The sequence below is a fragment of the Saccopteryx bilineata genome, chromosome 2, assembly GCF_036850765.1.
Source record: "Saccopteryx bilineata isolate mSacBil1 chromosome 2, mSacBil1_pri_phased_curated, whole genome shotgun sequence".
Lineage (NCBI taxonomy): Eukaryota > Metazoa > Chordata > Mammalia > Chiroptera > Emballonuridae > Saccopteryx > Saccopteryx bilineata.
In genome coordinates, this window is record NC_089491.1 from 18,900,894 (window position 1) to 18,915,319 (window position 14,426).

At 51.2% G+C, this 14,426-nt stretch overlaps 1 protein-coding gene across 1 annotated transcript in view; it reads right to left on the minus strand.

Moving 5' to 3' along the window:
* PAPPA (pappalysin 1) overlaps window positions 1-14,426 on the minus strand; it is a 242,666-nt gene that overhangs the window by 209,720 nt on the left and 18,520 nt on the right. Inside the window, exon 2 of the mRNA XM_066256394.1 lies at window positions 175-1,237. Coding sequence (XP_066112491.1) covers window positions 175-1,237 — 1,063 coding nt within the window. The remainder of the gene's footprint in view (window positions 1-174; window positions 1,238-14,426) is intronic.

Sequence of the window (14,426 nt, forward strand, 5' to 3'; positions counted from 1 at the left end):
CCATGCAGTCCTCATGATCCCCCGAGTCACAACCTGGCCTCAGTCACGGAGCTGCTGTGCCCCCCTGGAGAGTCCCCACGACCCCTGTGGGCCTCAGGGGCTTGCCTATGAAATGAGGGTGGGGGGAGGGAAGCTCAGCTCTCGACTGGGCACCGTCTGCCCCAGAGGTCTTACCTGTGTGGAGAGTCAGGATCGAAGCAGGTCTTGGTGACGTCGGTGATCTCGGGGTCGCAGCACTCGCCGCCGTCGAAGTTGAACCGCTCGTAGTTACAGTCCATGTCACACAGCCCGTTCTGCTGCTTCTTCGCGAAGGCCGGGTAGCGCAGGTGGCGGCAGTCCCCGCCGTCGTGGCCCGTGAGCGTGTGGTTGCACTCGGGGTCGCAGTTCTCGTCCCCGATCTTGCTGATGTCACAGTTGGCCAGGATGAGGCGGTGGCGCAGGGAGGAGTTGCTCACCTCCAGCACCTCCAGCTCCCAGGTGATGTTGTAGTGCTGGAAGGCCTCAGCCAGCTGCCGGTGCTGCAGGTCGATCTGCTGGCGGCTCACCGTGGGGTTCTCGTGGCCGTCGTCGCGCAGGTTGACCACGCGGTAGCGCACCACCTTGGGCCGGCGGAAGCGCGGGAGCCGGTTGTAGCTGGCGATGACTTCGGCGTGGTCGCACAGCGTCTGCCCGCACAGGGGCGGCTCCAGGCTCGTGTCCAGCAGGAAGCCGTGGGCGTCGCTGAATTCTACTTGGGGGCTGCTGCCGTCCTTCATGGTGGACCAGGTGCGCTTCACATTGTCCCAGTTCTCCTGGAGGAGCAGCTGAGGTAGAGGAGGGTGGAGGCCGTGGGTCTCCATGTCCAGCAGCACCTCCCGCTGAGTCCTGGCCACCTTCCACAGGCTGAAGCGCTCGATGTAGCCCCGGTAGTTGTGGTTCAGGGTGCTGCCTCCCAGCATGAGCACTTTACACTTCTGGGTCAGCGGGCTGAAGATGCCGCCCACCTGCTCCCCCGAGGTGGCCACCTGAGCACCGTTCACGTAGAGCTTCATCAGCCGCCCGTCGTAGGTGGCGGCGAGGAACACCCACTGGCCTGGGAGGTAGCTTTGGTGGGCATCGATGGTGGTCACTTGCCGGGCCCGGTCTGTCTTCAAGGAGAAAAAGTAGCGTGGGTCTCTGTTGCCTTGGTCACTGACGGTGTGAATGCCCACGACCCATCCTCGGTCACGTGAGGTATAAGAACACTTGTCATACAGCCCTATGTGGCCCCAAAAAAGAAAGGTGAATAAATAAAGGATGGAAATAAAGGGGAAGAGGGTAAGTTATTTCTTTCTGATAAAATTTAGATCAGGATGTCCTAGAACAATGGTCTTCAAATTGTGTTCCGTGGGACCCTGGACGTTACTACAGGGGCCTCTGGGACCACTCCTAGGGCAAAGCAGGGGCTGGGAGACTCAGTTGGATTTGGGGGGGTAGGTCAGTTGGATTTGGGTTGGGGTGTCTCACCACAACTGTAACCTAAGCAGTTTCACTTTGATCGGTTTTGCACATGGAGCATAAAAAAACATTTTTGTTTGAAGAATAATGGTACTTGAGCTAAAGAAAGCAATGACGACAACACCAATAATGATCATTCAAATCTGAAAACCTTTGATTTTGTAAAGCTGTTAGATGGGGAAGAGGACTTTCTAATTAAGAGGGTATTTTGAGTGCACAATGGTCTAGGAGGCGAGCGGAGAAACAGAGGGAGAGAATCACGAATAGAAGATGTTCAGGTAGTAAGATGGCGCCTACCACGGTCACCATAACTTTGGGTGTACATCAGACATGAGCAGTCAGCGAATGCCCAGTGGTGGGGGGCTGTCGGGAAAGTAGGCACGTGGAACTGAGGACAAGGAAACCTATCGTTTGTCTCTCTAACAGGAGTCCTGGCTAGCCCTGACGTTTATTCCCAAAGAAAGGCAGGAACTAAGCTTAGTACATGAACTTGAAAAGACTTCAGACATCACCACTTCAACTGCTTTACTTGACAGGTCAGAGTGTGAAGACCCAGAGAATGGAAGGCATGTGTCACGTTTTATAGAGAAATTTCTTGAGATCCAATTCAGCTTGTTTTCTCCTACCATGAAAGCTAATATTGGAAAAAAAAAAAAAAAAAGAGCAGCCTCTTAACATAAGTAACTGTTGCAGACTTCTACATAATAGTTAATAAGTAAAATCTACCAAGCCTCTGTGGCAGGTCAAGCATTGTGCTGAGGTCATTGTATGCCATGAACTTACTTAATCCATATAGTACTTCCAAGGGGGTGAGAGTGAGGTAAAAAAAAGGAGGAAATGTCAATTAAAGAAGGTAAAGATATAAGTTTAAGGTCATCTGGTTGCTAAGTGGATCCTGGATCCCTCAGACCCCGGAGATCACTGTCTTCTGCACTAACTCTATCACTCTACAGCATCTCCCTCTCCCTCACCCATGTCACCAAGGATCAAGAACCATATCAACTGCCTGGATACGTCAGAAATGTAAGCTGGTGTCTGAGAACGTTTCAAGCCAGACGTCTCTAGACTTATACTCTGGGAACTCTAGGAAGTCACTTGCCAGATTCTCCCTGGATCTAATTATCTTTACACTCCTCAAACCCCATGCCCCAGCCTCTCTGGAACACGCCCAGTGTCCTTGGCACAGAAAGGCTGTTGGATGGGGAAGAGGACTCTCTAATTAAGAGTGTATTTTATGAGGCGGATGATGCATGAGGCCAGGTGGGAGGAGAAAGAAGAGAGGGATATGAGAATGAATAAAAGGTGCTCATTTAGAAGGACGGTCCCCACTTTCCGCTGAAGAACTGCTGTGGTCACCATAACTTCAAGCGAGCATCTGCCGTTAATGCTCATCAAACGAGCGCGGAGAGCTTCCAGCAAAATCAATAGAGGAGGCCCACACAGTCTTTACTCCTTTGTGGGCACTGGGGCCTTAGCATTTGTGTAAATCTCTCTGTTAGCAGCTGACGTGTATGGCAGTTTGGGCGCCAGGCATCTAAGTCTCCCTCCTCTCCTCCTCCCACTCCCTGCCCAACAGCCCTTCAGGAAGTAGCCCGTGTGCCCTCACAAAAGTCAACCTGCTCTCACAGCCTAAGCAACCTCGATGAAGCACCAAGTACCTCTTCTGGGTCTTGGTTCTATACCTGGTGAAAAAGGGCATTGAATGAAGATCCCCTCACATGCTTGGTGAAAGTCTGCTTCTCTGTGATTCTAAGTTTCCCCATGGCTAAACCAGACACCTCCTCCTCCAAGAAGCTCTCCCTGATAACCTCCTAGAGAATTATCCTTCTTTTCTCTGAACTCATTTTACTTTTATTTATTTATTTTTTTAATTTTTTATTTTTTTACAGAGACAGAGAGTGAGTCAGAGAGAGGGATAGACAGGGACAGACAGACAGGAACGGAGAGATGAGAAGCATCAATCATTAGTTTTTCATTGCACGTTGCAACACCTTAGTTGTTCATTGATTGCTTTCTCATATGTGCCTTGACTGCGGGCCTTCAGCAGACCGAGTAACTCCTTGCTGGAGCCAGCGACCTTGGGTTCAAGCTGGTGTCCTCAGGGTCTCGAACCTGGTTCTGCATACCAGTCCAACGCTCTATCCACTGCGCCACCGCCTGGTCAGGCTCATTTTACTTTTAGAAAACTAGACACTTGCTTTCTGGCTTTAGAGTCATCTTACCACACTCTCTCCCGCCCGCAACTGAATGCTTTTTGACAGTGCTGCCTCCGCCTGGCTCATCCGGACTGGCAGCAGCTTGCTCCATGCCTTGCCTTATAGCCGGCATGAAGTATCTCATGAATGAGCACAAGAATGATTAGTGGGAGAAGAGAAAAGGACAAATAGAATCAAAAGCACTCATTAACGTCTCCACGGCTGAAGAACAGAGAGAATCAGAGACAGAGCATGTTCTTGGGAAGGTAGAAAGCGCAGGGTGTCTGGACTTGGGGTGATTCTGACGACAGCAACAACGAGCTGCACACGTGGGACAGATCACTTCACCTATGCGGATCTTAATTCCCTCATCTGGAGCGCTCTTGAAATAGGGTGGCATACTTAAAAGACATAGCAGCAGATGAACCAGCCTTGGCATATGGTGGCTCTTCAAATGCAAGCTCACTTTTAAGATGCTGGAGGGTCTGCAAGTGATGTCAGGATGAAAAGTAGAAAGTGACAAGAAGAGAAACACAGAAAGGCCAGAGAGAGAAGGTACCCAGGGGGCATCTTGACCCAGGTGCCCAAAGCAGGTAGGATAGGAAAAAGGCTTAGAAAACCATCAGTCCTCCTATGATCCAGCGGCAAAAACCCTACTTTGAAACCATAAGTTCCCATGGGCTTATCTGCTAGTAGGAGGCTGCACCTCCCCCTGGACCCCTCCAAAGCCAACATTCTGACTCCCGACTTGGAATAAGCCCCCCCCCACAACAGGAACCAAGGAGAACAATGGTCCCTGGAGCCCCGACTCTTGGGTCCCCCGACTCTTGGGTCCCCCACCCCACCTCTAAACTCACCTTCTCCTCCTCCCTTGGTGCACCCCTACCCCTCACACTTACACAGAAAATTCTTCTAATGAGGAAATTAACATCTGAAACTGGATCCTTTCTCCCTCCCTCTCTCTGCGGGTTTTTACTTTGCCAGGGGCTCTCAGTCCTTGGCTTTCCTGTTGCCTTTGGAAGGCAGCTAGCAGGGTTAGCAAGGTCAAGTGTTTACCTGTCTGTAGGGTGCCCTCCGTTCAGAACCTTCCTGGGGCTGGGGACCCTGGCTCAGGGCACCTCTGTTTGCAGTGGAGCGAGATGAAGGAAACAGCGAGCGAAGGCCAGGCTTGCGATGCTGAGCAGAGGACCAGAGGTGGCTTAGCCCCAGGAGGCAGAGGAAGGGCAAGGAGGGGGTTTTCAGGGGAACCAAGAGGAAACACATTAAGGGAAGTGAGAAGCTTGAAGCAGCGGCTTCAGAAGTTCAGAGGGAAACATTTACCTGGGGTGTAAGTGGAGAAAGGAAATCACAGACTTCAATAGGGATGGGGTAGGGGGTGGAACAGAGACGGGGCCTTACTTCTGTATGAAAATAACTTCATCAACAGTAGTCACATTTCAGAGGCTGGAAGGGGCGGGGTGGGGAGGGTGGGGCCACTGTGCACCACCAGCCCAGAACCAGGGACCTGGAACCAGAGGTCTGGGCTCAGCTAGCTGGGTAAACTTGCCTGGGACAAGCCACACCACCCCCTCTGCCACAGGGCCTCGTGCCCTTTCTCTGGAAAAGGAGGGGTGTGGGTGAAATGACCCCCTGCCACAATTGAAAGCTCTTCTGTTCGCAGTGAGAAGGGCTCCTTGCAAGCAGACATGGTCAGAAACACGGGCTGATTAGACTCGGATGCCTCATGCCACTCCCGATGCTGTGGCATGTGCAGGTGCCCTCCCCTCTGTGTATCTCCACACGGGACACGGGGACAGTATTCTCTGGAGGACGCGGGTGTACTCCCGACACCTCCATGCCTGCGTCTGTCCCTGCGGTTCTCCGGGAAGGTGCGGATGCAGTGAAAGGAAGGGCGAGAATGGGTCTGCGGTGGGCACCATCTGTGTGGTACCGGAGGGGGTTGATCCTGGGGGCCGTGTGCCCACCTGGTGAGATGGGAGCCTCGGGCAATCCTGCACACACCCACATCTCCTTAGCACAAGCCTGCCTCCGGGCTGCCATCACAAGCAAGCCAACAGTGAAAGTGGGGGAGAGCCCATTCCCAGGCCCGGGAGGTGGGTGGGGCTCATGCACTGACGGACAGGGGGAGGCCCAGCCCGGGAAGGGGGCTGGCTCTGGGTCTCATGGCAAGCGCTGGCCACTGGAACCCTGGTCAGCGGGCCTTCTACATGTGTCCCTATCTTCCTACAGGTAAACTTGTGGTGAAAAAGGCTTCATATCCTCTCCAGGAAGCTTGATATTTATTGTCATTGTCTCTTTTGCTTCTAGTCTACTCACTAAACCTCATCCCAGAGCGGAAGAGCACAAGTGAAGAAGGCAAGTCCAAGGGCAGAAGCTGGGGGGCAGGAGCATCTCCCCAAACTTCGGCCAGGGCTGGACAGAGAGAATCCTCTGGGTTGTGGGGTCACCCTGTAAGGAGCACTTTAAAGACACTGTGCCCGGGCAGCTTTGTCTGACCCCCCCCACTGTACCCCGGGCGCCTGAGAGAGAACACACCGCTTCCGCGGTTACTCGGCCAACATCTGGGTTCCACGCATGCATGTCTATTTGGTTCACTTGGAAACGCCCGGCACCCAGCACAGAGCCTGGTACCTGTAGGCGCTCTGTGGAGTTTGTCACTGAAAGTAAAAAATAGAGGAAGGAAGAGAGGGAGGGGAGGAGGGATGCTTTTCTTTGGCTGGCTTCCTTAAAGAGCACAGCGCCCTTTATTTAGAAATTCCTAAGTACCACTTGCCCATATTAATTCTCTCACTTCATCTTCACAATGAAACTCTCAGCAGCACCCCCTTTTTCAGAGAAAACGGAGGCCCAGAGAGGGGGAGAGGCTTGTCCAAGGCAACACAGCCTGGTACACAGGCCCTCAGGACTCCTCGGCTTAGGGTCTTAATCATGTCATTGCATTCAGCGCCATGTGTGGGCTGTCTGAAGGCACGGCCCCCTCCAAAAGTATTTCTCTAAGTCCCACAGCGCCAACACGGGCCGGTTGAACTGAACGCAAGCCAGGAGGCCACCCTCCATGTCATTCTTCTGCCTGGGCCTACAGAAATGGAAGAATCAGCAGTTCTTTATGACTAGCGCTTAATCTGTCTTACCTGGCTCGCTCTACGTCATGGGGACCCGCTGTTCCCCTGGACCCATTGTCCACCTGGAATTGGGAGCAACTCCCTGGGCTTGTCCTTCAGCAGCCGGACTCTCATCACCAGCGCCTTTGACTGTCGGTGTCTGACCCGGGTTTGTTCTAACGCACAGGGGTCTATCCTGAAATGTTCTTTTTTTTTTCAAGGTTGCTGTCATAGTTTTTCAAGGTGGCTGCCCACCCCCCATTTTCATGCCCATTTGCTATGGACTCAGCTGTGTCTCCCCAAAACTCATATGTTGAAGTGCTAACCCCTAGGACTTCTCAGCAGGTGAGCTTATTTGGAGATAGGGTCTTCACAGAAGTCATCAAGCTACAATGGGTCCCTAGGGTGGGCTCCAATCCACTATGACTGGTGGCCTTAGAAGAAGAGGACACTAGGACCCAGACACACACAGGAGAAAGACTGCGGTGAAGACGCAGAGAAGAGACGGCCATCCACAAGCCAAGTGGAGAGGCCTCAGAGAAACCAACCCTGTGGACACCTGATCTTGGATGCCTGGCTTCCAGAATTGTGAGAAAATGAATTTCTGTTGTTTAAGCCACCCAGTCTGTCAGTACTTTGTGATAAGAGCTCTTCAAAACGACACCATCATTCAGCAAGTTATCTCAGCTCTCCCACCAACATTTCTCTGAGATCGACCCCAGCTTCTGGCGCCTTGTCCTCAGATCAGCATTCTTGTCTGCCTGTGCTACCTCACCTCCACCTAGACACAGTTCCTAGGGTGAGTGGAGCAAGGTGCGTTAGGAAGATGTGGAAGTCGTTGTGCATGGTCGCCATGCACCGTGAACGGCCCTCCGGGCGGGGTTCCTCCGCTTCCAGCTCCAGTGCGCATTCTGAAACCGCGCTGTGAGCTGAGCAGGTGGGCGGCTGCTTCCGTGCCACGGTTCTCACGGAGCCCTCATCGCACCCTTGTCTAACAGGTGCTGCTCAAGATGAGAAAACTGACAACCAGATTGGGACGTCACCCGTCCAAGGTCACACGGCACTAAGCAGCGAGGAAGACTGGAAATCAAGACTCCTGGTTTCCAGTTCAGTGCCCCCGTGAATGAGTGAGGCTTCGGCTATGCCTATGTCCTGTGTTATTTTCCCCTGAAATCTACTGACAAAGGGTGATGATTAGCAAAGGAAAACAATGTATATCAAATTTATATCACGATTTATTTTCTCTCCTTGGGAGCGTGGAGGTGGGAGAGAGAGAAAACTCCACCCGGGACTGTTTCTGCCTGCCACAAAGTAGCATTTTCAAATAATTTGCTGAAAGCCTATTCTATGTCGCAGTCTCTCTACTAAGCACCGACATCCTGTTTCGTGCTCAGGGTGGCCCAGTGAAGTGGGCTTTCCTGACATTCCTGTGACAGAGACACTGAGATGTGGAGAAGCCAAAGGGTCCCAGCTAGAGAGGGTGAAATCCCACCCGACTGGCTCGAGGCCAGAACTCTCCCGGAGGCTTTTCTTCAACAGCAATAACTCTTAGCCCAAGGTCAAGGTTCGTTGCCCCCATGCCGCCATTGCCCTGCTGTGTGTCGCTGGCAAAGCAGCCCCCCTCTCTGGGCTTGCCACCCTAGGAGACAGGAAGGTTCCGCCAGATGGCTGTGGAGGTCCCGTTCCTCGCAGGCTCCCCGCGACTCCGATATCCCAGGTCTTCCAGACCTCGCAGCCTGGGTTCCCCCTGGCAGAGAGGGGAAGGTCGCGGGAGGCAGGGAGGGGAAGGGAGGACAGAGAGGCAGTGTCAGGCCGCCCCGGGGAAGGGTGTCCACCAGCTGCGGGACGCCTGCCAGGGAGACACAGCAGAGGTGAGAGGATGCGGGATGAAAGGGGGAATTTAGGTCACCGATCTGGTTTCTTTCAGGAGGCGAAAACATGCAACAGCTAAAGGCTGGAGCTGGTCCCTGTTCTGTGGTGTTTCGTTTTGTTTTCCTGCCCGTGATTTAATGGCTGGTATCGGGGCTTACGGAGGAATGCTTGAGAGAGCAATCCTATGGAAAGCTTTTATCTGTCCAGAGGACAGTGATTAAAACAGACAGATTCGGGTTAAGTGTACCCATGGCCCCCGCGTTGGCCTCAGTTGGGGGGAGGACCACCCCAATGACCCTGGAGGACTCCGCAGCCCCCAGCATGCAGAGGAAGGTGGAGATGCCATTGAGGCAGGTACCCCCAGTGCCCGAGGGACCACTCCTCAGCGTCCTCAACCCTCCAGGCCCACCTTGGCTCAGAAGACTGACGTTAGGCTCAGTAGGAGGAAGCTTGCAATGAATCATAACCTGAGTGGAGGTTTATCCCAAACTATACTGAGCTCTGGACACCCCTGTCTCCTGGGCTAAGACGGGCTGGAGCATCAAACGCGGCCCTCTGGAGCAATCCACAAAGTCAAGATTACCTTAGGTGCCTCCTATGTGTTGACCATGCCAAGGACTATCTGAGGTCCCATGGCCCCATGCAGGACTGTGTGGAGCAGTAGAAAGCCCCCACGGTGGCATGAGCCTGCTCTAGGCCTGCAGTATTTTTCCCTGTTGGGAACCGTTATCTGAACTTCCCCTGTCTACATGAGTCCGCTAACCAACCCTTTTTACTAGCTGTGTGACCCAAGATGAGTTCATTCAACTCTCTGAGCCTCCATTTTCCCATATTGTACACCAGGGATTAACACATCTCATCATGGAAGCTTCACGGATCACTCTTCCGAGAGAAGGGAGAGAAACGCATGCACATTTCCTCGTGGACTACGTAAGGCCATCCAGATGCAAGGGGAGGGGACACTGATGAGAGGACCCCGGGGGTGGCTAAGCCCCGTGAGCTCTACCAACACACACACCCCTACACAGTTTGTTTAGGATGGAAAAGTGTTCTGAAGGGCTCGAGGGTCACCTGTGCTTCCTTCTTGACTCCCCAGCCTCGTTTCTCTGCTTCTAGGAAAGCAGGCTGTGTGGGCATAGGCAGGTCGGGGCCTTATACATTCACATGCGTTCAAAGGCTGGCCCTACCATCCGTGAGCTACGTGACTTAGCAAGCCAGGCACCTCTCCAAGTCTGAGTCTTCACATCTCTCAAACGGAGATGCTACTATCTGGCTTATCTTACACCTCTGAGGGTTGTAGGGAGAACTAACGAGATAATGAACATACCAGAACTTGGCACCTGGTCACTGGCAACATAACGAGTGTTAAGCATGTGTACTGGGGAATCTGATCTGCTAGAATCCAGCTCTGCCCCTTGTTAGTTCCATAGCCTTGGGCAAAGTCCCTTCCCCTCCCCAATGGTTCCCTCCCCTGTGAACCGACAATAACAGTACCCCATGCCCAGTGCCATTATGAGGACTTAGACAATACACACACTCCTTCGCATAGCCTGTGATCAATGGTAGCTACACTTTTTTATTTATCTTAATCGTAAATGTCTGTTCCTTTTTCTCAACATTAGGACCGTTTTATATAGAAGGAAACAGACTCAGAGTGTTGCAGAGACTTGGCAAAGGCTATCTGCTTCATAATAACATACAGGATTGGAACCCAGCTCTCTGACTCCAAAGCCAAGTGCTTAACCAAGGCTTTAGGTTTTCTATGGATAAATATAAGTAAAAAAAAAATTTAATTAGTTGAATATTTACTTCTTCATCTAGCCAATTTATAAATCTTTCCCAAATTGATAATACACCTGTGTTGGTTTTAATAACACAGGAAACATTCTTGTTTCCTTGAAGTTTTAAAATGTACAATGTATCTTAATTATTTCATCTGCTTCTCCCAGAACTCTCTAAAGTAGGCAACACAGCAATTATGATTCTGTTCACTCACATGGGGACAAAGAGTCTTCAAGAAGGCAAAGAGGACATGACTCTTCACCACTCTGCCTCTAGAGCTTTCTGTAGGTGTCTAGACCATAAATAATCATTGAACATTCGCTGAGTGGGTGAGTGGATGGAGTGATGGATGGATGGAGTTATGGATAGATAAATGGATAGGTGGATGGAGACATGGATCGATGGTGTGATGGATAAATGGGTAGATGGATGGATGGATGGATGGATGGAGTGATGAATAGATAAATGGATAGATGGATGAAAAGAAGGAAGGAAGGGAGAGAGGGAGAGAGGGAGAGAAGGAGAGAGGGAGGGAGGGAAGGAGGAAGTGAGGAAGGAAGGAAGGAAGGAAGGAAGGAAGGAAGGAAGGAAGGGAAAGGAAAGCTAGCCCATAGCTTGCGAGGAAACCTGATTTGAGTAGATTTTAAATTTACAAACCATTTCTAAAATACTGGAGCAAAAGCCTCAACTTAGAGGCAGGAGTGGGCATCTATGGGGCACTACATAAGCTCTTTCTACACCCTAGCCCTCAAGTTCTCCATCCATAGAGTGGGAGGTGGGCACCAGTGGGCATTGGTTTGGCTATATAAAGTACCAATTGAACAAGCAGTCAGGAGAGCACAATTTAGCTGAATGCTGGCATGACTAAGCTGTGTGACCTAAGGCATGGTGCACCCTCTCTCTGATCCCCTTTTTCATCTGTGAAAGGAAAAGACTACAGTGAAACAGCTCCTAGGGACTGTTTTTGAAAACATAGGGGAAAGATTTCTAAATTGGGGGTGATAAGATATAAACTTTTGTCTTGCTTGACTTGTCACTAATGTCCTATTGATTTTGGGCAAATTCCTCTTCATCTAGGCTAGGGTACCATCATGATTTTCATGGGCCCTTGCCACTTTTCTCTTCCCCCATAAATATAATTCTATTTTATGATTGCATTGTTATAAGGATTTATATGAAAAGGAAGCTAGATACAGTATTACATATATAGTATCATTACATTAACTTTCTTCTAATTTTAAAATAAATCAAGCCAGTTTTATGGGCCCCTGAAAGTACCGTGGACTTCAGGCACGATGCCAATCCTGCCTAATGGATGAGTCAACACTGGGTCCTTCTCAGGACCTCAGATCCTCATCTACGCAATAGCATCAGGAGGGGGCACCAAGCACTGTAACCAATGCAAGGTGCTCCGAGGGATGGGGAAGGTTCCCACACGGGTGAGCCCGATGATGTAGATTTCATAACTGACGCAGGCCCACAGCAGCTAGGTAAAAACACACCCAGACAGTGTGGGCTGAGCTCTGGAAACAAAAGCTTCTCTCTCCGGCGGGCGAGCCTGCCATCACCTCACCCCGGCCCACACAGCCAGGGCTGAGTCTTTCAGGGAGAAAGATGACAGAGGGTGATAAGGCAGGGACACGGCCAGACAGGCAGATCCCGGCTTCGCAAGGCTGGTGCCATCCGCAATTACCCTCTGATACAGGGAGCGCGCCGGCCGAGGGTGCCCCTGCGTGCCAGGCACTGTGCTAGGCTCTTCGCACTGGTGGGTGCAGGTAACCTTCACAATGACGATCCAAGCAGGAAGTACTGCTCTCAACCCAAATAACATGCCCAAGCCTGAGTAACTCACCGGCAAGTGACAGAGGTGGGATTCAAACCCAGACAACCAGACTCCAGAGAAGTCATGTTCTTAACTGTCACATCAGTGCTGCCCAGCCGGGTCACTGACCATGTGAGGCTGAGGGGTAGGTTTTCATTATAGATAACTGAAGCATAATAAAGTCAGTTCTAGCACAGGTACAACCGAACAGAGATCCTTGATTTGGACAAGAAGGCTCAGGGACGTTTTCCTCAATGAGTGACTCAATAACTGAGCCTTGCATGAGGAACAGGAATTTGCGGGGGGTGTGGGGTGGGGCGGGGTGCTGGGCAAAGACCTTCTAGCAGCAGGGAAAGCATGTGCCAAGGCCAAGAGCTGTGACATCCACTTTCAGTGGAACTGAGGGTAGACAGGGTAATAAAGGGAAATAGCCTAGCAAGGGCTGTCCGAGGCTAGAGCACAAAGAGCTGTGAACAGCCTGCGACGCCAGTGAGTTGATTCCATACACAGTAGGGACTCTTTGGTGGTTTTTCAGGAAGAGCGTCCATGGGGTGGGGGGAGCATTACCCAAGGATTTCATGGCGTTCTGATTGACAGGGTCACAGAGCCGCAAGAACCAGCGCACATTTCCTAGGACTCCCCGTACACCACACACTGCCAATCTGCAGTCACTCAGCCCGAGGACTTCTCACAAAAGTGTGGAATGCAAGCAAAAAGGCTGGCAGACTTTTCAGATATTAATTTTCTATTGTCTTACTAGCCGATGGAAAATTGTGAATTGTGACTCAACTCCAATGAGCTCATGAAAGGCTCCAGATGAAAAAATGGTGTTCAGAAGCTCACTGGGACTTCAGCATTTTCATATTATTCCACAGGTGGAGGGTAATCTAACCTGGCCCCCTGAGCGTGGTCTCTAGGTGACCTTGATCCAAAAGCATGTACCTTCTGGGATTTGGTTTCCCTGTCCGCGAAACTGGGAGAGGGTGGTGGTGGCTCTCGAAGTCCCTCTCCAGTTCGGACAGTCTATCACATAAACTCGTGCGGTGCAGGTATTTACGGTGTCTTCTTTGACCTCACATTCTGAGTGCTCAGCTTGGGACTTGACACAAGGTAGACCCTTCCACACACACACACATACACACACACACACACACACACACACACACACACACACACACACACGCACACTCCCGATAAACAACTGCTGAAACCATGAAATGATTGAGCTTTTAACTCAAGACTCCTGTGGAATCTTGAGGGGATTTTAAACAGAAACTTCGCAATCGGTGACCATAATTATTATTATTTTTTCAAACAAAGAGCATAAAAGCAAGCAGATCAGCAGCCCAGACAGGCAAGCGTTTCCTCTCTGGCTGTAAAAGATGTTGAGGAACTGAAAGACGCGGGCAGCCATTTAGAGAAAACTGGGGAGGAGATCCAGGCATTGCAAGGTCAGCAGGGAACCCCAATGTGAGAAATGTGGAGGTGGGAATGTATGTTGCTGGAACACCAGGTAATTCTACTTCATCAGAAGAATCCACGTAAGTCAATGGTTTTCCACCAGGGCACATTCGGTAGTGTTTCTGCAGACACTTGAGGTCACCAAAAGCAGGAAGGAGGAGCCGCTGCTGTCCAGTAGGTAGAAGCCAGGGAGGCCACTAAACATCTCACAGGGCATGGGACAGACTCCCAGGACAAGAAAATTACCTGTTCCGAAACATCGACGGTGCTGAGGTGTGGAAACCCTGATGTGCAAGCCTAGGAATGTTATGGTAGGAAACAATGTTTAGGGGGAAGTGGAATGCGAGGCTCGGGAATTCTGACCTGATGCAGACGGCTTTGTGGAGGACCGGTGAGAACGTGGACTCCGGAGACGAATTCTTACCACTGACTTGCTGTGTGACCTTGGGCCAGTCACTTAACCTTCCTGAACCTCAGTTCTGTCATCTGGGAAACGGAGATTATAACAGTACCCATTTGGGGAGGTCACTGTGAGGATGAAAGAGTTCGGGTACGCCATATGCCCATGCTGTGTGCTGAACGTATTCCCTAGGGTCACTGCCACGTTGTAGGTGGTCGGAGCTACCGCAGACACCAGTTCGAGATGGTGGTGAAAGATCCCTTCAGTGGCTGATAATCCTAGAAAAATCATCTCGGGGCTGCATGATCACCATGTGA